Source organism: Alligator mississippiensis, chromosome 2 (assembly GCF_030867095.1).
Source record: "Alligator mississippiensis isolate rAllMis1 chromosome 2, rAllMis1, whole genome shotgun sequence".
NCBI classification, from domain to species: Eukaryota; Metazoa; Chordata; order Crocodylia; family Alligatoridae; genus Alligator; species Alligator mississippiensis.
The window spans coordinates 274861350-274887265 of NC_081825.1; the positions used below are offsets into that span (position 1 = coordinate 274861350).

At 45.9% G+C, this 25916-nt stretch overlaps 1 protein-coding gene across 1 annotated transcript in view; it reads right to left on the reverse strand.

Moving 5' to 3' along the window:
* The window catches only part of CATSPERB (cation channel sperm associated auxiliary subunit beta), a 122041-nt gene continuing 96125 nt past the window's right edge, over window positions 1-25916 (reverse strand). Inside the window, exons 22-27 of the mRNA XM_059723176.1 lie at window positions 21470-21580; window positions 14148-14258; window positions 13754-13892; window positions 12564-12664; window positions 1727-1801; window positions 1-671 (exon numbers count right to left, since the gene is read on the reverse strand). Of these exons, the coding sequence (XP_059579159.1) occupies window positions 456-671; window positions 1727-1801; window positions 12564-12664; window positions 13754-13892; window positions 14148-14258; window positions 21470-21580 (753 nt within the window). The 3' untranslated portion in view covers window positions 1-455. The remainder of the gene's footprint in view (window positions 672-1726; window positions 1802-12563; window positions 12665-13753; window positions 13893-14147; window positions 14259-21469; window positions 21581-25916) is intronic.

A 25916-nucleotide genomic window follows, 5' to 3' on the forward strand; every position in this document is an offset into this window, starting at 1 on the left:
TTTTAACAAGGTATTACAGTTCTTTTGGTTGTTGCAAGTTCTTAGATAAACTAATCACAAGATATTCTGTAAGGAGAGGAATACGGCTAGATTCTGCCATATTCTGCTACTTTGCTCAGGTTTAGTAGTACCTCACAGCAAACAAACATAACAAAATACTTTACATCTTCTCAAAAGCTTTTTGTAAAACAAAATTTTGCAAACATGTATATTTTCCTGTAGATTTCAAAACACGTATCTTCAAAAGATAAAACAAATTCTGACAAAAAATTTGCATATTCAGGAACATCAACTGAGGAAGATTAATAACATAAAATATAAAATAAATTACTTCTAAGTACTACTAAAATATCTAAGAAAGACATAGACTTAATAAGGTGAGGGAAAAGGGCTGGTAACTGGCTACTGAGTTCAGCTGGCTTTGCAGTTCACTTGAAAATATACAGTTATCCAAACTAGGAAGAAGCAGAATTGTCTGTATCAGTAGTTCTCGTTTCAGATGCTCCTATTTTGTTCTTTCTCCAACTTCTACTTTTAATTTTTTTCCATATATTTACATCATACACTTGCACCATAAATGTCACAAAGATAATGCCTCCTATTAATACAGCTGTTAGTGAGATAGTAAGATACTGTCCTGGGAAGGCTAATGGAGCATCATCAACATAAATCTGCAAAAGAAAATATTTAACAAACCGTTTTATTGTTTACCTCCAATAATTACTAAAAATCTACAGCAAATTTTTCATATTTCCAACAACTTATCTGTTAATGTAATTGGTGTTCTCAACAGATGGAAAGAAATTAAAGGTTCTTTCCCCCAGAAGCTGACAATCAAAGGCTCAATCTTACTTCAGCTGAAATCAATTGCAGGTTTGCAATTGCTTCAATTGGAATATTCCAACAAAAATGGCTAAGTTCAAATTTGGGGGCCAGACTGTCAGCAAGGCAAAATCATTTCAGTGGTGGAATGCAAGTAAGACAGTTTTGTTTACTGGGTATCAGCTGTGTTGTGGGGGGCGTGGAGAAAATATTTTTGAAAAAAAAGGTGTTGATAGCAATCTCTAGGTATTTCCCTGTTTTTACTTTTATCATTTTTCTTTTGTAACTACAGGCGCTTTGGACAGGGGCAGTATCGACTTCTTTGATTGTATGTAATAGTAATGGATGCAGCTCCCCATGTCACTTTAGAACTCTATTTGTGCTAATGTTTCCTTCATCTGAAAATGGAGGGCATGAACTGTTTATGAGATATGTGGATGGAAAGTGCTACGCAGAACTGCTAGGTATGAATAGTGTTGTGAACAACGCAAGGTAACCAATGAAATGGTGTGCACATGAAGAAGTCCCGCTGATCTTCCTCTCCACATAGAAAGAGGGCCAGCACTCAGCAGCTGTGCTCCATCCAGAAACCTCTCTGGAGGTGTGGGTATGTGCCAGGAGAGTGAGGACTGTAGATGAAGTGAAAATTAATACAAATTTTCTTGGCTGAATAATTCTCCTTGAAGGGAGAAACGATGTGGGAACCATGCTAGTGAACCTGGGAAACATCTGAGGAAAAATGACTGCACAAATGACTAAATGTGGGATTAGTGCCCCATTCTACAGCGCATCAATCTAAATTTAGTAAGTACAGCTTCTGTTATAGCTCATTTTTCTTTCATTTGAAATGCTGTGATCATTTATTTTTAAATGACGCTTGGTTGATTATGGCTATTTATGGTACCTGAAATTCATCAAACAGGTTACAGAAGGAAACTCCAGGAATAACTGATACCCTGAAATGGAAAAGCTCAGATCCCTGTTAAAAGAAAACAACAGCACCATTGATTATTTTCTTGATCTAAGGACAAAACGCCTTTAAATTAAAGAACGTGTGTGTGTGTGTGTGTGTGTGTGTGTGTGTGTGTGTGTGTGTGTACACACATATATCTCACACTGCAGTTTTCAACCCCTTCCTTGAAGATTTTCTGCTGTTTTGAGTATAAAGCCAGCAAAAGTCAGAGGAGCAAGACAGTGACAAATCTATAGATTATCTTGCTCTTACTAGCAATAGCATTTAAACAGGAAACAGAAATTTTTCTTTGGTAATGTGTGATTTCTGCATTCTTGTATACTGTGATCTTAGGGAAACTGACAACAACAGTTAGTAATCGGACATTTCCTCTGACCATGGCCAGCTACATGTTTTCTAGGTTATGTCCTCCTGAAAACTAATGGATCACTTTCATCTCCTCCTTACCAAATGAGACCCAGAAGGAAGACCACACAAATGGAGGCAAAGGGTTCAAATGTTACCTACTCGTCAGAGCATCTGCTCACATGACTGAGGATTTCCCCGTCCTATTATGTGCCCTGAGACAAATTCCAGATTCTTTTTCATTTTAAAGAGGCAGGAAACACACATTGTGCTCCTTCAAAACATGCAGCTCAGATTGCTCCCAGAAACCGGCATCTCTAAGTGACTTCACTGGGAAATAGGGGCAAAACAAACACCTAAAAACATCAGACAAGAAAGTCAGCCAACTGGTTGGCATCCTTGTAAGAGACTCAAATACTAGTTTCTGCTGCCTTGAGCAATTTACTGTTGCTAAGGCAATCTCATTTCTGAAAGAAGTTAAAATTAAAACCAAAATGATAAATTCAGCCATGGTATAAATAGACACAAGCCCTTGAATGTTAAACCTGACTAATTTTGGCACACTAGGTTTTGTACAAAAGAAAATAATGTGTAAAGCTTCTTCCAAACACAGAACAATCTTTCTAAAGGTACCTGTAAGTTAAGCATTATTTTAATGTATTTTAAAATGTTATTTTTCAAAAATTCAATTTATTTAATTTGATTTAAATTATTATTTTTATCGAAAACTAGAGAATCCTAAAAGTACAAACAATATATAATTTTTATAAATAAATCAGTGCTTACTGCACAGATACAGTTAAATACAATTGGTTTAGAAAGACATTTAAAGAAAGGGTAGCTTAAGTTATATGCATTATAACTGGTCAGGAATTTTTTGTCAGAAAAAATAGCTCCCATGGAATATGCTGTTTCCACAGCTTAGAATTTTTTTTTAACCTTTTGATTTTCTGTCAGGAAAATGAAAACAAAATATTTCTCTTCAGGTTGATTCAAGATAAATAGGAATATTTTATTTGATTAAATGATTTGTTTTGAATGAATTAAAATATTATTAAACTTCATTTCCTTGTACATTGTGTGGAATCAGAAAAAATATATGCCTTAAACTTTGATTATTTTAGTTATAAGATGACATAACCGCTTTGTGTAGAATTGCTGGCTCGGTACAGTAGAACAGATAAGGGCAAGTGTTTGTTCTTTGTAACTCTTCTGCAAATGCTTCGCTCACCGCGGCCTTGAAGGTAGAAAAAAAAAGTATGTACAAAGTAGATTTCCAGGTGCAAGAAGGAGGTTTGTGAACTAACCCTATCTCCCCCATAATTCCCATCCTTATAACAGCAAAGAAATAATGAAGTAATATTATAGCCACTTTTCATGCTAATTTCACTATATGATCACGTGAGTTGTAAGCAACTGTTAAAAAGTATATAAGCCTCCTAATTTTGCTCTTGGGGGGGGACCCCTTCCAAGTGCTTGAAAAATCCATGTCACTTTGGAACTCCCCCTACAGCTGTAGTTTCTTTTAAATAAAAGCTTCTGCTGACCTAACCCAAAAGTACTCTGTGTGTGTTTCCACGACAACTGCCTTATGGGAATTATAGTTTGGCCCTTGGTCGTCTCCCATGGGTCAAGCTACTTGGAGGACTACATTTCCCACAACACAACGTAGACCAACTGACCAAGTTAAAAAAATGCTGTTTAATGTTGATATCTCTGGAAAAAAAAAAGAAGCCTTACAGGTCAAATCAATAACATTAAACAAATTTAGATATTGGTAATGTTAATTATGTCAAATACAGCCATATTTGCTAACAAGCATATTTCTGAGGGAAAACATCTGGATTACTGCATGCAAAGTAGGTTGATGAGTAAAAATCAGCAAAGTTTTTAACAAGATTTGTAATGTAACTTATTTGAAAGGTTAGTATAAGAAGGCACTGTCAAAATTTCCTTTATATCTCAAGGATTAGTGGTTTCGGAACTGCCTGTGGCATATATATAAGACATAAAAAACAGTTTTGATAATCAAATTAGAGTTGGAACTGAACTACAAATGAGTAAATGGATCTTGGTTTCACAAAGAAAGATTTAGATTCATACTGGAACTGGTAGGCAACATCAATCCTCTGGATCATGGTGTACATGTAAGAGGTCTAGTCAGATGCCTGATGAATCCTTTTGTGGCTGATGAGCCCAATTTGAGAATGACATGGCTTGTTACAAGTTTTGCAGAGCCATATATGGTCTGAGTTGGAGCCCAAGTTTACAGCATACTGCTTTCTTCTTTCTCACTTTGCTTCCATCCTCTGGATCAAAGCTGCTTCATGTTCTGGCTCCTACCCTGGGGGTCTTTAAGAAGCGGCTTGATGCCTACCTGGCTGGGGTCACTTGAGCCCAGTTTCCCTCCTGCCCAGGCAGGGGGTCGGACTTGAAGATCTACAAGGTCCCTTCCGACCCTACTTCTGTGATTCTATGATTCTATGTTGAGTTGCCAGTGCCAGATGTTCCCTTCAGATTGGACAGGATTCTGCATGCTCCTCCCAGCTTTCTACTTTGATGTCGAACAACTTCATGTAATGTTTGCATGCCATAGAGGGTGACCCTAATTTCTAGAACCATCTCAAATCTCATAATACAAAATATTCTTGAGGATACAGTCTTCTCTTGTTCTCCTGACATGGCCGATTGATTGCAACCTTTTTTTCTTGATAATGGCTTCTAAGTGTCAGTCCTGCATGCTTCAGTACCTCTCCATTTGGTATTCTGTCTTCCCACTTTATTTAAAGGATCTTGCACAGGTCAGTCTCTTGATATGCCTAGCATATATAGTCCACATTTCTGAACCATAAAGCAGGGATGACAGCATGCAAGTCTTGTAGATTCATATATTCACCTTAGCTGATAGTTTGCTGTTATTCCATGCATTTTTCTGTAGTAGCCTGGACTTCTTAGCTGCTTCTCCAATTCTGTTAGTCAGTTCAATCTGTAGGTCAAGATTTCTGCTGATTGTAGAACTCAAGTACAAAAAACTGTCAATGACACCAAGAGATTTATCCTCCAGAGTGATGTCTGCTATTGATTCTCTCATCTCTTGGTGCATGATCACAGCCTTATTGAGACTAATTGCCATTCCAAAGCTATTGCATGATTCAGAAAATCTGCCCAAGAGATTTTTCAGGGAAGATTCACTGTGTGCAACTATGACTGCATCATCCACATACAGGAAATCTTTCAGGACCAGTTTTTTAACCTTGGTTTTCACTCTAAATCAGGGGTGCGCAAAATTTGGCCCACATGCTGGATCCAGCCCACCAAGCGATTCTATCTGGCCCACAGTGGGTCCCTTGGCCCTGCCTAGCCCAGGCATAGAGGGAAGCCCAGTCTGCACACATACTGCCACAGTCCTACTGCCTCCAGGCATGTGGTGGGGTTAAGGTGGCATGGCAGGAGGCTTCCTGGCAGCCCCAATGGCAGCAGCTCACTCTGCCTGACAGCTGCCACCAGTGTCTCTGCCACCATTGGACCTAACTCTGCTGCCTGGGCACCCAAGGCCATTTGATCTTCACCCACTGCCAGAAGCACCAAACAGAGTGGGCAGGTGGAATCCCATGGGCAGGGTGTGTTCAGCCAGGCAGATGGGATGGGATGGGGCTGTGGGCATAGGTGGAGGGAGACTATATTATTTGGGGGCTGAGTGTACACCCACCCACACACACATATGCACACACACACAGAGCAGGTAAGCCTCTGGAGGGGAAGTGGCAGGAAAAAGGGAAAGTGTAGAGGGGCAAATCGAGGCCCCCACAGTGAGGGAGGGAGTGGGGCAGAGGCAGGGACTGGGATGAATGGGGCCCAAGGGTAGGTTGTGGGATGGTCAGAGCCTGGGTGGCTGATCCAGGGGCTCAGAGGGGCTTTTGCCATTGTGCACACCCTGGGGGAGGCACAAGTGACATGTACCCCCTGGATTTGTGTGCAGGGTGGAGGCAGGCTGCTGTTGTGGGCTGGGCTCTGTGCCCTGCTGCTGTTGCCTCGAGAGCTGCACAATGCCATTTGCCTGCCATTTGCCTACCAGCAGCGGCAGGCATGTGACATCACATGGCTCCTGAGGCAGCAGTAGTGGGGTATAGAGCCCAGCTCACCTCTGCCCTGTGCACAAATCTATGGGTAACATGCCCTCCATGGCTGCCCTGGGGTGCGTGCAACAGCAAGAACCCTCCCGTACCCCTAGATAAGCTGCCCAGGCTCTGACTGTCCCACAGCCCACCCCAAGGCCCCATTCACCCCAGCCCCTGCCTCACACCCTTTCTTACTGTGGGGCCTTATTCTGCCCCACCCCTCCCCCTTCACAGACTTTCCTACCATGCTGGGCAGGGATCCACATGCTGCTGCGCTGCGATCCTGGCTGTGTGCAGGCTGTGGCTGTGTGTCTGAGTCTGTGCGTATCCCTCCCCTACTGCTGCAGCTGCCCAGAGCCCATGCCTGGGCTGCCCTGCAGCCCTCTGTGCTGCTACCGCTGCCCCATGTTTGGGGCAGCTAAGTCCCATTAGCCCTGGCCTTCTGACACCTATGGCTGTGGGTGGGAGGGAAGCAGCATTGGGGAGCAGGATGGGCAGGCAGGTCTGGGGCAGGATTGCAGGGTGGTGACAGTGTGGGGCTGAGGCCCAGGGCAGAGCTGTGATCTGCCCCTGCATGTCCCTGCTTGCAGAAACAGCACCCGTCTCCAGGATATACAGGGAGCAGATCATGGCTCTGCTCCAGGCCCTGACTCTACACTGGCACCACCCTGTGATCCAGGCTCTGTCCGCCAGTCCCACTCCTGTATACTGTTCCCCATCTGACTGTGGCCCCAAACAATCCACCCAGCTGAGTGTGCTCTGCCCACAGGGGTCCCTGGTTGGTCTCCATGGATAGCCTGCCTGCTCACTATGTCCAGTGCCCCTAGTGGTGGCTGCCGGTCAGACAGGCCTGGGCCCAGATAGGATCAATTTGCCACCACGCTGTGCCAGGCCAGGCTAGCACCCCACACCCCCAGCCCGCAACAGTTCACTAAAACTCCTGAAGTGGCCCTCCAGCATAAATAATTGCCTATCCCTACTTTAAACTGTATGACATTAAACAAGCCTCCATCTAGTTTGATTTGAATCATAGAATCATAGAAAATTAGGGCTGGAAGGGACCCCAGGAGGTCATCAAGTCCCACCCCCGCTCAAAGTAGGACCATCTCCAACTAGATCATTCCAGCCAGGGCTTTGTCAAGCAGGGTATTAAAAACCTCCAAGGTTGGAGATTCCACCACCTTGCTAGGTAACTTGTTCTAGTGCTTCACCATCCTCCTAGTGAGAGATTTTTTCCTAATATTCAACCTACACCATCCTTGCTGCAACTTGAGACCATCGATCTTTCTTCTGTCATATGTCACCACTGAGTACAGTCTAGCTTCATCCTTTTTGGAACCATTCTTCAGGTACTTTAAGGCTGCTATCAAATCCCCTCTCAATCTTCTCTTCTGAAGACTAAATAAACCCAGTTCCCTCAGCCTCTTCTCATAAGTCATGTGCCCCAGCCCCCTCACCATTTTTGTTGCCCTCTACTGGACTATCTCCAATTTGTCCACATCCTTTCTGTAGTGGGGGTCCAAAATTGAACACAGTACTCTACATGTGCCCTCACCAATGCTGAATAGAGGGGAATAATTACTTCCCTTGCCCTGCTGGAAACACACCTACCAATGAAGCCCAGTATCCCATTAGCCTTCTTTGCAACAAAGGCACACTGCTATCGCATATTCAGCTTATTGCCCACTGTAACCCCCAGGTCCTTTTCTGCAGAGCTGTTGCCCAGCCGGTCAGGCCTCAGCCTATACCGATGCGTGGGACTGTTCCATCCTAAGTTTAGGACTTTGCACTTGTCCCTGTTGATCATTATGAGATTCCTTTTGGCCCAATCCTCCAATTTGTCCATGTCACTCTGAATCCTAGCCTTACCCTCCAGTGTATTTATTACTCCCCGCAGCTTGGTGCCATCTGCAAACTTGCTGAAGGTGCACTCTATGCCATCTTCCAGGACATCAATGAAGACATTGAACAAAAACTGGGACCCTTGGGACACTCCACTTGACATCGAGCAATTATTAACCTCTAAGCCCAATGCTTCAGCCATTTTTCTATCCGCCTTTACAGTTCATTCATCTTAGCTGTACTTTCTTAGCTTGCCTGCGAGACTGTTGTGAGTGACCATATCAAAAACATTGCTAAAATTAAGGTACACCACATCCACTGGTTTTCCAACATCCCCAGAGCCAGTCAACTCATCACAGAAGGCAATCAGGTTCTTGGTGAATCCATGCTGAGTGTTCCTAATCACCTACTTCTCCTCCAAGTGTTTAGAAATGGATTCCTTGAAGATCTGCTCCATGATTTTTCCAGGGACTGAGGTGGGGCTGACTGCTCTGTAGTTCTCTGGATCCTCCTCTTTCCCTTCCTTAAATATGGGCACTATGTTTGCCCTTTTCCAGTCATCCAGGACCTCTCCTAATCACCATGAATTTTCAAAGATGATGGTCAGTGGCTCTGCAATCTCATTAGCCAACTCCCCCAGAATCCGCGGGTGCATCCCATCCTGCCTCATGGAATTGTATATTGGGGCTGTGCAAAGCTTCAGTCCCTAATTTGATTTGGCAGAGATTTGGCTCGATTCAGTGGACAAATCTCTGAATCTGAATCAGGAGACCCTTTAATCTCTCTGAATTGAATCAGAACCCTCCAAATCAATTTAGAGATTTGGAAAGATTTGGCGATTCAGACATAGACACAGCTTGAAATATTTATTCTACATGCCTCAAGGTAGCAGGAGGCTCATGAATGCTGAGATGCTGGGGCAGATGGAGTGTCCCACAGGAGCACGGGGGGCTCCCCAGCACGCTCGGCAGCAGACCCAGAAGTGGACCAGAAGCACTTCTGGTCCACTTCCGGGTCTGCCGAGGAATGTGTGAGGGCCCCCCTCCCTGGGCTTTGCCAGCTTGGCAACTGGTGCCTCCTTGGTCTAGAGGGGCACCTGGAGTCCCCCCGTGGTCGATCGCCAAGCTGTGGGGTGCCCTTGCGCATTTTCCGGTAGATCCGGAAGTGGTCCGAAAGTAGTTGTGGTCCATTGCTGAGCACGTGGGCACCCCGCTCCACACACATGCTCTCCTGTATGACACTCCATCCACCCCAGCATCATAGTATTCATGAGCTGTAGCTGGTACCTTGAGGTATGTAGGAAAAACATTTAAAGCTGTGTCTATGGCCAAATTGCTGATTCTTCAAATCAGCATTGAATCTTCAGATTCAAATTTAGCTGAATCGAATCAGGGACAGTGATCCAAATCAACGAATCAAATCACTGTCTCCAATTAGAACCGAATCCAAATCAAATACGGTCCGTTTTGCACACCTCTATTGTATATGTCCAGCTTTTCTAAATAGTCCCTAACTTGTTCTTTCACCACTGTTGGCTCACCTCCTTCCCAAACTGTGCTTCCAGGTGCAGTAGTCTGGGAGCTGACCTTGCCTGTGAAGACTGAGGTGAAAAAGGCATTGAGCACTTCAGCCTTTTATGCATCCTCTGTCACAAGGTTGCCTTCCCCATTCAGTAAGGGACCCACAATTTCCCTGATCCTCCTCTTGCTACCGACATACTTGTAGAAACCCTTCTTGTTACCCTTCACATTCCTGGCTAGCTGCAACTCCAATTGTGCTTTGGCCTTCCTGACTTCATCCCTGCATGCCCAAGCAATGTTCTTATCCTCCTCCCTATCTATTTGTCCAAGTTTCCACTTCTTATAAACTTCCTTTTTGTGATTTAATTTACTGTAGAGTTCCCTGCTAAGCCAAGCTGCTCTTCTGCCATACTTGAGAGCCTTCCTGCATATCAGTATGGTTTGTTCCTGCACTCTCAGAAAGGCTTCTTTGAAGTACAGTCAGCTCTCCTGGACTCCTCTCCCATTCAGCCTGGCTTTCTAGGGGATCCTGCCCATGAGTTCCCTGAGGAAATCAAAGTCTACTTTTCTGAAGTTTAGGGTCCTTACTCTGCTGCTCTCCATCCTTCCTTTCCTCAGGATCCTGAACTCAATCATCTTGTGGTAACCGCTGCCCAGGTTGCCATCTACTAGTACCAATTTTTTCCTGTTTGTGAGCAGCAGGTCAAGAAGGGCATGGCTCCTAGTTGGCTGCTTCAGCACTTGCACCAGGAAGTTGTCCCCAACACTCTACAAAAACTTCCTGGATTGCCTGTGCACTGCTGTATTGCCCTCCCAGCAGATGTCAGAGTGATTGAAGTCCCTCATGAGAACCAGGGCCTATGATCAGGAAACTTCTGCTAGTTGTTTGGAGGAAGCTCATCCACCACTTCCTCATGGCCTGGTTGTCTATAGCAGACACCATCCACTACAACATCACTCTTGTTGCTCTCCCCTCTAACCTTAACCCACTGACCTTCAACAGGTCTATTTACAGTTTCATACTGGAGCTCTGAGCAATCATATGGCTCTTTTATATAAAGTGCAAGTCCTCTTCCTCTTCTCCCCTGCCTGTCCTTCCTGAACAGTTTGTACCATCCATGACAGTGCTTCAGTCATGCGAGCTATCCCACCAAGTCTCTGTTATTCCAAATCACGTTATAGTGCCATGACTGTGCGAGGACTTCCAGTTCTTCCTGCTTGTTTCCCTTGCTCTTTGCATTGGTGTACAGGCACCTGAGGTTGCCCTGATTTCTCAGGAAGTATGAAAACACCTTCCCTGTTGCCCTCTCCTGCTTGCTTTTCCTCCAGGTCTCCTGCTTCCCCACTTACCTCAGGGCTTTGGTCTCCATCCCCTGGAGAACCTAGTTTAAAGCCCTCCTCACTAGGTTAGTGAGCCTGCCTGCAAAGATGCTCTTCCCTCTCTTCATTAGGTAGATCCCATCTCTTCTTTCTTCTTGGAACACTCTTATGGTCAAACCCAAAGCCCTGCTGGCTACACCAGGTATTGATCTGAAGAAGCATGGGCAACTGCTGCCACCTTAGTCAGGGGGGGCACATACCCCCCCACCCCCAGTGACCAGTTAGTGACAGAGGGTGGGTCCTCCCATGGCCACTGTGAAGCAGCCGTGGTGCTCCCAGAAGTGACCGTGGTGCTCCCAGTCCCCAGCTGGTGCTCTTGGGTGGGGGGCACTGGTGCTCCTGCCTGCCCCCCCTGCCTGCCGCCTAAGCAGCAAGCTCAGCCTGTCAGGAGGTGCACTGGTGCCACTGTGCAGAAGGCACTCATTCCTGCCCAGGCCCTATCCCTTGACTGGAAGGATTGAAGAGAACACAACCGGAGCCCCAGACCCCTTCACTCAGAGCCCTGTAGTCACTTTTGATCTGCTCAGGTTTTCGCCTGGCAATATCGTTGGTGTCCACATGGATGAGCAACACAGGGTAGTTGTTAGAGAGCTGGATGAGTCTTGGTAATCCCTCTGCGACATCTTGGATCTGGGCTCCAGGCTGCATATCTCTTCTCTAGACAATTTGCTGCAAGTGGAAGTGAAGATCTCTGCTTGCTGCCAGAGGTCACAAGCTTCCAGCTTCCACCTTCCTGGGAGTCCATGCCCTCTCTCTTCTCTAGCGCTGCCCCTGGCAGTTCTTCCTCCACAGTCCTGGAGGTCTCCTCCAGTATTGAATCAATGAACTCCTCATGGTGGAGGATGTTTTGGAGCATCACCACCTCCTCCTGTAGCTCTTGCCTGTTTCCTGAAAGACACCACCAGGAGGTACTGCTCACACCATAGGCACCCCTGACCCGGCCGTCACTGGAAGGAACTTGCAAGCCGCAGTCCCCACAGCAGCAAATCTGGACCTGGGTGGAAGCCTCAATGGTAAGTGGTCCTGCCTGGACAGAAACCTCACAGGTGCAAGCAGAGGCAGTGGCTCTGGCACTGCAACATTCTCTAGCCATTTCCCTGGGTCTCTTAATTTGCCTTTCTCTCTTACTGCCCTTCTTCCAAGCACACCTTCCCTAGCAAACTTGCCTGGAAATTGGCCTGTTTACTGCTCATTGGCCCCAAAAGGTTCCTTTTTTCCTGCTTCCTCACACCAAACTGAAAAACTCTTCCCTGAAAAGGAGGATGGGGCTGGGGGCAAACTGACCTGTGAACTGGTCTGCAAACTGTCTTCATACTACTCACCTTGTTTGCTGTCCTTGAATACATGAAGAAGCAGGAATGAGAAGTAGATATAAAAGACAGGGGGTTAAGACTCACCTGTTTCATTCAGTTGTTGACGTCAAAGCATTTGAATTAGAGCTCAAACTGATCTACAAATGAGTTCACAGATCTGGATTTTACAAAAAAATGTTTAGATTCATATTGGAACTACCTCTAAGTTAATAGCATTCAATTTCCTTTCATCTGAAATGATAAAACTTACATATATATTTAGGGTCAGGGCATCTGGATTATACAGTGTAGCATTGAGTTTTCCTTTTAAATATGCTCTCATTTTTAACATGCTTGGTGTTGCATTAGTACCTGTAAAGTAAAAAACAATTTGTAAAGTTCTTCCATATTTTTCTCTCCTCCTAGTTTGCTGGAAAATTCTGATGTCTGTATGAAACAGAAGTTCAAGCAGTCATGGACAGGCAAGGGGTGCCTTCAGACCCATTAGTTCCCTACAAAGTGCACACACCCTCAACCTTTAAGAGAAATGGAAACTGTGTCAGGGGTACTCAGTATCTCCTTTTATCTGGCCCAGTTTGGATCACTTGTGTCCTAGAGTTTCTTGAGCTTTATAAAGGAAATATTAAAGTATTTTTTGCCCTTTGTGATAAAAAATAGCTTGGTCAGTTTTCCAGGCCTTGAAAATATTTACTACAACTACCAAACAATGCCTTATATCCACAAAAAGCTATGTAAAGGCTGCTACAGCTGACAAGCTGGAACATCTTTGTAGCTTATGAAGGCTGACTTGTACAACCACAAAGAGGCCTGCTGCTGGTGCATTTCAGCAACAGGAGGGAGTATCAGGGAAACTGTTTTGTCTGGGGCAGAGGTTCCCAAACTTTCTTATTGCATATCCCCTTCCAGATTTACCAGCTGCCCACATATTCCTACCAGCATGCTTTTTATATTTTAATCCCTTAAATGCCAATTATTATGATAATGAAAATTAAATCCATTATGTAATTTCTCCCGCATACCACCCAGAGATGTCTTGCATATCCCCAGGAGTACTCCTGCTACAGTTTGTCTCAATCCTGCTTTAATTTTAAATCAATTATAATTGAGTGAATGGATGGCTTGCAACAAACAAGTCTGTCTTGCATTATACTTTTTCTTCTTGAATCTTTATCCTGTTGTTTTTAAAAGAGTAACTCTTTAGTGGAGAGAAGTCATACAATGCTCAATATCACATCCTGCTTGGTCCTGTTTGAACATTGATGTCATAATTCTGGGTCTAAACAGGAGTCCTGTCCATTAAGGAGACAGGTAAGAAGAAAAAAGTGTGTTTCCAGAAACGGCAATTCTTTCAAAAGTGAACTTCCAGCAGAAAAAGTAAATAATAATTTCTATGCCTATGGTTATGAAAGAGCAGATTTTTTCAGATCCCCCAATCCATACCTGCTACTTCCCAGTTTGTCCGCTGATTGACTTCTGTGATTGTGACAAAATAAGGAGATGTCAGGTCTTTATATCCTCTTTTACTTTTAATAATGAAGTAGATCGGAAGTTTTCTAACTGGATACTTCATCCTAAAAGCCTAAAATGTAAATTATATATTGTCATACAGTTGCATTTAAAAGGTAAATTGTGTTGGTTATTTAAGACGTTTATTAAACATTCAGGCCATGCCCACCTGCAATTGTGAACTAGAATGTCTCTTTAGAGAGTTAGTTTCTGCCCCCATGTTGCCCCCCAGGCAATTTGTACTGAATCCAGGGTGGTTTCCTGGCTATGTCTAAGGGCAGAATTTATTCCTAATAGGAGTTGTTTCCAACTTGTTACTAGTTCTTACCTTCTCCTTGCAGTCTGAGAAGGCTACAGAAAAAGAAAGTTTCTCGTTGTCAGTGCAGTTGCATTTTGCTCGAGATGACTTGTTAGCACACTTCTTGTAGGTTCCTGAAGTCTGTAAAAAGACATATAACCTGAATTGACCTCATTTTTGCATGGATTCTGAAATAAACATGTTTTTAAATAACAAATACAAAGTAGATAGTTTAAAAGGTATACATGCTGCTTGCTGCAGACCACATGTGATATTGTTGCTGGTCAAAATCCTCCCATGAGAAATTAAAATTTTTTAAAATCTGGTTGAGATTCAAATTAGGGCAAACAGTTGAAATCCTGGATTGTTTCATGAAATTAAATATTCCAAAAATATTCTACTTCAACCTTTCAACATTTTTATAAGGGTGAAATATTCCATTTAGTTTTATATTATTTAATTTTATTTGAAAGCAATAATATAAAAAGCTCAATGTTTTGACCTTTTCAATAATTTAGTAATTTCCTGTGAAAATATTGACAACTTCAATATTTTGATTTCACTAAATAAGCCTTTTCTGGTGAAGAACTATTATACTTTAAAAATTTCAAACAACTCTACTAGGAATTCCTAAAATAATCTCTAAAAACCAGAGCTAATATGCTTTTAAAGTGTGTTTGATGTCAGAGATTAGTTTACCAATTTATTGGAAGGTTTTCAGTCCTATTACATAACTTGTAGTCATTATAAAAAAGCCTGCTTACACTACAAATAAAACACTTATTTTGTTACAAGCTTGATTTCTAGAGACTGAGAACCTCTAAACTTTTAACATATATATATATATATATAAAAATAGATTTTCAGGCAATTTGCTGTCAGTGTATTTCTACGTGTCATATTGACAACAGAAGCTGCAGCACATACAAGTTTCATGTATTTTTACAACAGTAGTCTTAGCCCTGTGTGCACTACAGTTTCTACCTTTTTCTACCAATCAAAGATCAGTGTCAGTGGTACATGCAGGGTTCTATAGGACCTCTGATGATCAGGCCACCTGATCATCTGCTGCATCTCTTTCCTGGTTCCTGTCCTATTTGCATCTCCCTGATGGCATGACTGCACTTGAGAATTTGTATCTCCTCCACTGAATGCTTCTGCTATGATAAGATAGGTACATATTGTAGAAGGAAAAGGATTGGTGAAGCAAAGCTTCATCTAATAAATTCTTAGCTGGCATACAGTCTTCTAAGGACCTTAGTCAACTGTCTAAGGTACTCATTGTCTACTCCACTGCCAAAGGTTTCTGGTACCTTGTGAATCAGAAATGGGTAATCAGCACTCCGATGGCCCTCCTCATTTCCTGTGTCAAGCAAAAAGTGGATCTGTCTGATAGTCTTATGCTGTGTGCATTAGGTATCAAGGGCCCTCTTTAAAGAGGAAAGCATTTTGTTAGTGTAGGTCAAAACTAGGATCATGGAGATACATATATGGGGGGCATCCAGACGAGTGCGCATGTGCAGTATGCGGTACTGCAGACCCATTTGCAGTGCTGCACACTAGCGCTGTATGAAACGGCTCTGTATCATTTCAATTTTGGATTCAGCTGTTTCAGAGGACAGTGCTTCATTTCAGTGTTTTGGATCACTGTTCTGTTTTGATTCAGCTGAATCTGTTTTGGAATTTCAAGGCCGTTTTGGAGGTTCAGCCACAGGCTATAATGGGGAATCACTAAAATGCCTATACTTTTGTCATTTCTTGCATGATTAAGATGAAAATTGTAGGGATGGTAGCCCCTTCTGAGGGCATGAAGCCTGCCAAGTTTCAAGGAGATAGGTTCAGGAGTTTTTGTGAAACTGTTCAAAGCCAAACTTCAAAGAGATAGGTGCAGGGGTTTCTGTGAAACTGCACCTCAAACTGTTCAAGGCAAAACTTGTGACGTGTGACTTTGTGTGTGTGTTAAGGCTCAGTGGGATGAAAACAGCAGGCATGATAGCCTCTTCTGAGACCATGAAGTCTGCCAGGCTTCAAGGAAATAGGTGCAGGGGAGTTCTGGGAAACTGCATCTCAAACTGTTCAAAGCAAAACTTGTGACACTTGTGTGATTTTGTGTGTGTGTTAAGGTGATGTGGGATCAAACCAGCAGGGATGGTAGCCTGTAACAGGGGGCCTTCCTGGTGCCGGTTAGATCTCCACCCACCCACCTATTTCTGGGTCTGCCACGCCTTGATGGAAAACTGATTTAGATGTTTCCCAGGTGGGTGGCTCTCCATTTAGGTGTCTTGAGGTGACATCCATTCCACAGCTCCGTACTTCCCCTAACACTGTGGCCCATGCCTCACACATTGCCTCCTTCACCCACTCCAGCCAAACCTCGTTAACCTCATCACCAGAAGCCAACTTCCTACAGCCAAAATACACTGAATAGATCCAGACCATGCCATAAGAAATGCAAAACCTGCCAACATACTAATGCAGTCTATTACAGACAAGAATACACAACTACCTGTGGGGTCACATTTCTCACAAGAAACCCACTCTGTCTTCAATCTCTCAGGCCTGATTCTCAAAGGGAATTTACAAACCACTTTTCACAGGCCCCACTGATCCCAATCTCCCTGAGCAAGGCCATCTCATGGATGGCCTTCTGTTGCTTGACCAGTCTTTCGAGCATCAGGTATGTGGAGTTCCATTGAGTTTCCACATCCTGAATGATTTTGTGCTGTGGGATGCTCAGCTCTGCCTGTTTGTCCCGCAACATTTTGCCCGCCTTGAAGCTCTGGTGGAAGTAGCCTGCCATCTTCCTGCATTTTGAAATGAACTGTCTGGTCGTGGTAGTGATGGTGCCATCACCAGCAGCCCTGTCCCCCTCCAAGGTGTCCTTGACTATGAGGTGGAACTTGTGTGCCACACAGAGGATGCCAACAATGTTGGCATCACAGACCACCTTGACCATATTGGCTCTGTTGTTGGTGACCATGAACCCATGGGTGAGCTCACTGTGCCCAATAAGCCACCCCTGCACTATGCGGTTCATGGCCCCTCTGGTCTCCATTGCCACGTGGGACTCATCCATCACCTCTGGTTGAAAGAGAGCCCACCAACAGCTTGACTGATTGTACTAGTGCCGTGTGAGGGAGAGATAGGCATGATCTCCACTCCATCTGCTCCAGATGTCTGAGGTGAAGTGTAAGGCCACCTGCAGACCTGCCTTGTGCAGCTTCTCCCTCAAGTACTCCCTGCATGCCTCACACAGGGAGGGCACCACTATCCTGCTGAAGGTGGTGTGTGCAGGCACACAGTATGATGGGGCCATGAGCGCCATGAGCCACCCGAACCCTGGCCGCTCAACTAAGGAGAAGGGCTGGAGCAGCTCAACTAAGGAGAAGGGCCTTCCAGAGCAAGCATCTCCCCAATGTTCTGGGTGACCTCGCTCATCTTGGGAACACGCCCTGCTTTCCCTCTGCCTTTTCCCCTCTGTGACGGCGGCGTGCCGCTGTCACGGGCACAGGAAGGGCACAGAGAGGATTGGGGGGCAGTAGCACCTTCTCAAGAAAGCCCCGGGCTGAGCTACTCACCCTTGGGAGGGACGGCGGCGGCAGAGCCAGGACCACAGCAGCAGCCGCCATTACGGCCGCGCGAGCCGGCGTTATGCCGGCTGTTTAAACAGCTGTTCCCGGCAAGGGGAGCAGCTGCACCAATCGCAGCAGCCGCAGCAGCAGGCCCGGGAAGTTTAAAAACCCCAGCAAACCCTGCGGCTGGGGGGGAGCGAGGGAGAGAGAGAGGAGACAGGCAGCACGCCGGTGGTGCTGCGGCTCCCCTGGAGCAAACGCTTCAGACAAGCGGCTCGGCTTCAGCTCAACAGCTGAAGCAGGAAACGGGCACCTTGGCAGGGGTGGAAGGAGTGGTCTCGGGAGATTGCCAGGGCCAAAACGTTGTTCTGGGAAGCCTCCCCATCCCGGAGGAATATTATTTCTAAAAACCAGGGGAGGAAAAAGGGAGAAGACCCAAGCCAGCAGCGGGGATCAGCAGGACCCTAAGGCAGGTTGACTGAGGGCAACCATTAGCCTATCTCCCTACGGTCAGGAGTACCTACTGGCCGACAGGCCGGCAAATAGCGGTGAGGTACCATCTCACCCGCGAGTGACCGGTTGGCGAGTGGACGGGGTGTAGGGGTGGCGGAGCCCCGTGGAACAATGGCACACCTCAACCGTGAGTACACCTGTGTCGGGGAAACCCCTCGGGTAGAACTCCACTGAACCCCTCCTTGAATCACCCATAACATCGAAGTTGTGGCAGGCAGGACGAGGGGGAGTGACTTCCTGACGAAGAGTGTTACTGGACATGAGGTCCACCAACGTCACACCCACTGATCCAGGGTGGCCTGCTTCTGCTTCTGGGGGACAGGGGCTTTGGAGTGAGAGGGGGATTTCCCTTTGGGCACACTCCCACTGGTGCCAGGCTGAGGAGGAGCAGTGGCAAGAGGGTGGTGTCTCCTGATATGCATCAGCATCTCCATGGTGCTGAAGTGATTCTTGTCTTGCCCCAGCTGGTCTTGCATCAACTGTGCAGGCAAATAGCATACTTGGGATCATCTGCTACCTCAAAATGATCCCATACTACACTATCCCCTCACTTCTGGGGTGCGGGTGAGAATCCTGCCTTATCCCCCTCCTCAGCAGGCAAAGGCACAACAACATGGGAAGCTGAACCACCTGCCCCCATAACCTCCTTTGCAGTACCTTCTGGAGAAGGAGACCTGGCTCTTGGGGAACTTTAAGGGGTATGGAACAGAAACTCAGATTCCCCCTCCTTCCCCAGAATTTCCCTGGCTATAGCACTGAGCTCCCCCTCCTTCCCCAGAATTTCCCTGTCTATAGCACTGAGCTCCCCCTCCTTCCCCAGAATTTCCCTGTCTATAGCACTGAGCTCCCTTGGTTCCAGATCCAGCTCCTCCTCTGGCACTGGGAGGCTCATGCTGGGAACTGAAATTAGGGTGGAGGACACTGTCATGTTGGTGCTTGTCATGGTGGTGGTGCTGGGGGTCATTATTATTGCAGGTGTTAATGGAGGTGGGACAGGTGCAGACACTGCTCTCACTTCCTTGCTGCCACTAGCAGCAGAAGCCTCATGCCTGCTAGGGAAGACCGTGTGTCTAAGTTGGGGCGGGGGGGTGGAGAAGGACTTACAGCTCTCCTGCTGCACCCTCTCGCTCCTCTTCTAGAAGACCTGGTACTTGCCTTTACAGCACGCTTTATAATGTTTGCTGTGCTGGAAAGTGTGTGTGTGTGTGTGTGTGTGTGTGTGTGTGTGTGTGTGTGTATGTGTGTGTAAAATATATCTTCTATGTGTTTACTATATCTTCTTCTATCTGCTTATTTTACTATACCTTCTATTTACTATATTTTCTTCTATCTGTTTACTATGTCTTGTATCTGCAATATATTGGAAAGGTGGATCCAATCCTTTCCATAAAGAGAGACTAGCAGGAGACTGACTAGGAAGCCAGCCACTGCAGCCAGCCACAGTACCTTTCACATGCTTTTGCGTCCAGCTCACAAAAGGGACAGAAAGGCTTCACACAGAGCCCTATATGCTGTTTCTCCATCCTTCCCCCAGAGCACTGGGATTGGAAGGGACCTCAGGGACAGATCACAGACACTGAACAGCTACAGATGTCAATATCAGAGCAGTCCCTCTCCCCACCTCTTTCCTCCCTCTCTTCTGAGCTTCTGTTTTCCTGCAAGCCCAACTCTGAAATTCCAACATTTTCTGAAATTTTCCAAAATGTTTTGGATGGTTTAATTGAGTTCTGGAGATGTTTTGGAGTCTTCTATTTCATCTTGGATTTGGTGTTTTTGGCACTGACATGGGCCAAAACACCTCTGAAATGAAAAGGCTGCTGAAATTACACACAGCCCTACTGCACAGCACACATGCTGCACATGCAGTGCTAATTTTCCGCACAAGGAGTTTTTTGACACTGAGAGACCCCGGTGTCAAAAAAAAACTCGCAGCAGAAAAAGTGGAGCAGTGCATGGGGCAGCAGTGTGCACCATCTGAAATTGGAGCCTGGCTGGCTGGACCTATGTTCTGGCTGCCAGCCAGGCTCCCTGCTGTCAAATCACCACTGCTCATGGGTGACTGGTTCCTCCTGGCCCTGGGGGAGTGGGCACCAGAGGGCAATTGCTGACTGGGGGGGGGGGGGGGTCCCCCAGGGGCTGATTGCCAACTGAGGGGGGGTGGGATCTCCAGCAGCTGATCACTGACTCCAGAAGCGCCAGCAGCAAACCAGAAGTGCCACAGGTGCTCCCCACTCCCTGGCTGGCAAGAGCCAATTTCAGGACGGGCATGTGCCCCCCCCCATACCTCCCCTACTGGGGAAGGGGCCACCGCTGGAGCCCAAGAAGTCCCTGGAACCCCAGGTAAGGGGTGCAGGTCCCAGCCTCCCCTGCCCGACCTGAGGTAACGTGCTGTGCACCAGAGTGCATGTGCATGGGCATTCCCTGGGGATCGAGTAGCAGCAGCACATATTGTGCCACTGCTATTTGTCCCCAGGAGAATGTATATGCCTGCATGTCTAGATCTGGCCATGGTTTCCAAGAAATGTAAGTACTTTATTAGCAGTCCTTTGGTAGGGACATAGCATGACTTCCCATGTTACCTTGTTCAGAATCTATCAGCACAGACAATAATGTTTGGTTTAAAAAGCTCAAAATCTAGGTAAAAAAAAATAGTTCCAAACGTGGTATGGTTTCAAAACACTCATTACTCCTGCAATATGCTCCTGAATTATGCTAATAGCAGCACATTTGACTGTAGTATTAGGAAAGCTGACAGATTTAATTCCAGCTAGGTAGAACCTATCTTACCTTTTTATATTAATTCATGACACATTATCAATGCCTCTGGCAACATAGCCAGAAATAAATTACAAAGGGGAACCTGCCAGCCAGATAGTTTCTTGCTGATGGTAGTCTAGAAGATTAGCTGGGATTTAGGAGTTTACAATCAAGTTATCTAATGTTATGTCACAACTTTCATTCCTTTCCACTGTCCATTTTCCCGAGAGTAGCAAAATGTACCATTTTACAATGCAATATCAGTTTTCAGCCCTATTCTAGATCTAGCGTGCAACTAAGAGGATTTTAACTTGAACAAGATGGAAGAGGATGCAAAGCTGGCATATCACTTACCTGCTCGGTCTGTAACCTCTGCCTTCTTTGAACTTTTACCATATTGGCTATTTAACGTGAGTGATAGAAAATTGGATAGACTAAAATGTGTAATGTTAAAGCATGCATGCTCCTCAAACATCTTCAACACCAATAAAACAATGACAGAAGACTTACCTTTGATTTCTCAAAATAATCTCTCATTCTAGGTTTGCTAGGGTCTGCATTATAAAAGTTATCAGTGAGTGGAACTGCTATTCCCAGAACGGATGGAGGCCTATAATTTACCTGTATATAAATGCACAAGGGACAGATGGATACTGAATAAATATATGTTCAGATATAACCAAAGGGATTATAAAATAAATTCTTAATTTCTGAATAACATAACAGAAGAAATGTACATGATATTTAAACCAAGACGTACATGATATTTAGACCATAAAGGATACAAATATATCTGATGATTTATCTTTATCAATCATTTTAGTTTCCACTAGCATCCCTAATGGGGAAACACACACACAAACACAACTGTCTTACTCATTGTTGCCACTGAGCTACGAGATAGGAACAAAAAACAGTCCCTGTATATCTATGTACACACACACACACACACACATCACACATACATAAATAGATAATGTTTATAAGATAACCAATGCGAGAAAAAAGCCATTTAAAGGTCAAGTTAATAACTTTACAACTGGGTAACTTTATTCTGTGCCTTGCCCCCACTGCTTCCATTTCAGATCTTTCATATCTGTGGGACCTACAAATCTTGAAGAAAACATAAAAAATGTTCCTATTGTTTCAAAATATCATGCTACAAAATAAAACCCTTGAAATAATTACAGACAAGGTTCTTTGGGTAAATATGATATCTTTTATTAGACCAACTAAATAGTTGAAAAAATTGTTCTTTGCAAACTTTTGGACATAAACACCCTTCTTCAGGCATAGGGAGAGTCAGCTGATGTGTTGTTTTCTCCTGGATAGAATAGAAGCCAATATATAAAAAGCAGGTCTGTGAAACTGCAGATGCGTGGCAGTGAGGATCAGAGGGGATGGGAGAGAAGAGTTGTGAGACAGGTAGATGCAGGGGTGGGGAAAGGGGGAATGTTGACTTGGTGATAGAATGTAGCTGGTAAAATGTAGAGAGGTTACCTAAGGATATTGGATGGCAGGTAGGTTATAATGTGCCATAAATCCAATATCTATATTTAGTCCATGACTCTTTATATCCAGTAGATTTATGAAGGGCAGTTCATAGGCTTATGTATGAAAGGTGTTTTTTAAATTCCTTTTGTGAATTAGAACTGAGAGATTGGAGAGAGAGTGGTTGTTCTCTTCACAGGGCAAATTCAGTAGTATCGCAGGGTTTGGCTATATATTATAGCTTTCTTCGTGTGTTTAGGGCAGGGTTGGTCAAAATATGGCCCATGGGCTGGATCTGGCCTGCAAAGGGGCTTTGACTGGTCACGATGGGTCTCTTGGTCCTGCCCGGCCGAGACACTGCCTGGCTATGGCGTATCTTGCTGCCCCCTGTGCGTGCAGAGGGGCTGGGGTGGCTCTTTCTGGCTCTCAAACCCTTCCCCCCAACCCCACAACCATAACCGTCTCCACACACAATCACACACCCCACAAACACCATACCTACCCACACCCTCCCACTCATTCCCCTACACTCACACCTGCATGCCTCTGGGGGAACCCCACTCACTGCTACATGCACACACCACACATTCACCCAGGCACAACCCTAGCCACCCTCCCCCTCCCCGTACACACCCATACACACACCCACACATCCCCATAATCCCACATCGCCACAAACCCTCATACCCTCCCTCACACCCCACATACACACACATCCACACACACATTCACACATACACCCACAGTCCCCCACAAACCCCATACCCACCCACCCATACCCCCCACACCCCTTTATACCATACAAGAGTAAGACTTAATTTTGAGCTATTATGCAATCACTTCCATATATATATAGCACAAACACACGCAAATCAGGACAAAAATATTTTAAAAAAATAAAATTAAAATATATTGTTATGGGTGTTTTATTTTTAGTATGTAATTTGTTTTTTTTTTCCTGGTTCCAAGATGGCAAACCCCCTTCCCAAAAGAAGTACTTACAGGGGTAAGGGGTGGGACATCCGTTGGCAAAAGTCAAAGGTTAGGGGATGGGACTTCCGGTCCCAAGATGGTGACTTGCGGGGGGGGGCACCCTTGTGACCCTCAACAGCTCACCAAAACTCATGAAGTGGCCCCCAAACCTAAATAATTGCTGCCCCTGGTTTAGGGTGATTGCTGATTCTGTGTAGATATATATGTTCGTCCACGGGTTTCTTGCATATGGTTTGTATTTTACCATTCTGAATCTTGATCATAGTGTCTAAACAGGAAATGTTGGTGTTGGAGTATTCCAAAGATAGTCTGATGGAAGGGTGATCATTATTGAATTTTTAATGGAAATCAATCAGAGATGGCAGGTTTTCAATCCAAATGACAAAGATGTCATCTATATATCTTAGCTTTAGTATGGGTTTGGTGCAGTTTTTGAGGAATTCTTCTTCCTGGTGTCTCATAAAAAGCTTGGCATATTGTTGGGCAATTTTTGTGCCTATAGCTGTGCCCTTGGTCTGGAGGAAGTGTTGGTTATTGAAATTGAAGTTATTGTGTGTGTTGCAGGGCACCCCAGTGCCTGCTCCTAGAGAGGAGAAACTGCCAGGGAGAGAGCCCTGGCAGAGCCAATTGAACACAGCTGCGGGTTGCCGGAGCAAATAAGGGGAGCCAGCTGCCTGTAGGGGGCAGGGCCTGGCCCTTATAAAGCCCAGGGCTGAGGCCAGGCTGGCAGTTCCCTGCCAGCAGCTGGAGAGGCAGGAGCTCCCTCAGCCAAGATGTGGGAAGAAGCCTGATTTGCAAGTACAGCTCACGATAGCCCTGAGAGGATTGGGCACTATGGTTTAGCCAGGGGGCTTTATGTTTGCGTTACAGCCAGGAGGCTTGAGTTTGTTTGGCTCTGTTATTACACCCGGAGGCTTGGGTGAGGCTGTAGGGGTTGGAGGAGGCCTCATAGGGACCCCATAGGGGTGGGGTGCCCTAGCGCCAGTGAAGGCGCAGCTTGCACGCCAGGGCAGGAGCAACTGGCGGCGAGGAGCACAACCAGTGGGTTGCGGGCACAACCGGTAGGTTGCAGACGGGGGACATAGACCCCGGATCGCGTGCGGGGTGCATAGACCCCAGCCCCAGAGAGAGGGGTGATTTCATTGGGAAGCCCAGGGTGGGCACGGCGAGCCCCAAAGAGGGGGAGCGCCAGCGCAACCAGTGGGTTGTGGGCACAACCGGTAGGTTGCAGATGGGGAACATAGACCCTGGATCACGTGTGGGGTACCTAGACCCCAGCCCTAGAGAGGGGCAATACTGAGCAGCCCTAGAGAGGGGGACATTGAGGAGCCCTAGAGCGGGGCCATATTGAGGAGCCCGAGGCGGGCATAGCGAGCCCGGCTGCAGGCTAGTGCGGCAACACCCCGCGGACCGAGGCAAGGCGCTGCGGTTGCCCCCGAGAAGACGGGGAGTAGCAGCGCGGTGATCCGGGGTCAGAGAGGGTACCCGTGCGGTTGGCCTGAAGGACCAGAGGCCCGCTACAGAGTCCCTGAGCGGGACCACACCGTCTGGGAAGGCCCAGAGTGGGCTGGTCGAGAGTCCCAGTGAGAGGCTGGGTATTAGAGAGAGCCCAGAGTGGGCTAGACTATAAGGGAGGCCCAGGAGGGGGCAAGATTACAGAGGAAGCCCGGGAGAACGGGCGTGGTATTCTGACGGACCAAAGTCCGGAACATCTGCGAGGCTTGGGGCATGGTATCAGGGGAGGTAGGAGCCATGCATAGCCCATAAGGCTGGGGTGCCTAGGAAGCACCCATTGTATCGGGAGACCCCCAGGGGGTCTGGGAGAACCGCGGGGACAGAGGTCCCAAGTAGCTGTGCCCAGGGAGTCATAGGCAGCCTCCCAACCTTATATTTACCAACAAGACATGGTGGGCGAGAATAAGAGGGTGCCTTGGGCCGGCCTGACACAGAGCAAGGGACCTTGAGGAGATCACGGCCCTCCAGAGGGACCCTGCTGTAACAGTGTGTAAGGATGAAGTGTATAAGTTCAGTAATATGGGCCACCTGTAAAAAAATTCCTGAAGAACTGCATCACTGATACCACTGAATTTGCATTGAGGAGAACACCCTGATCATCATCTTCCAAATCTCAAAAGGGCTTTCACTCAATAAGGACACTTCTCCAGAGAGACAGACTGCACTTCTGAAAGAGCCACTCGGATACCACATGAAGAATTGTTGCAGTACAAAAAGAAAATCTCCATGAATCTCATACCACTAATGATGACATACCATTATTCCCTGGAACCTATACGGAAAATAGGCACCGAACTTCATCAACCTCATCACCAGAAGCAAACTTCCTATGTCCCAAAACAAATGAATGGATCCAGACCATGACAGGACAAAAATGTAAAACCTGCCAACACATCTCCCCTACTCCACAATACCTACAACCCACAATAGAACCATTCCTGGATCTTACACCTGCACC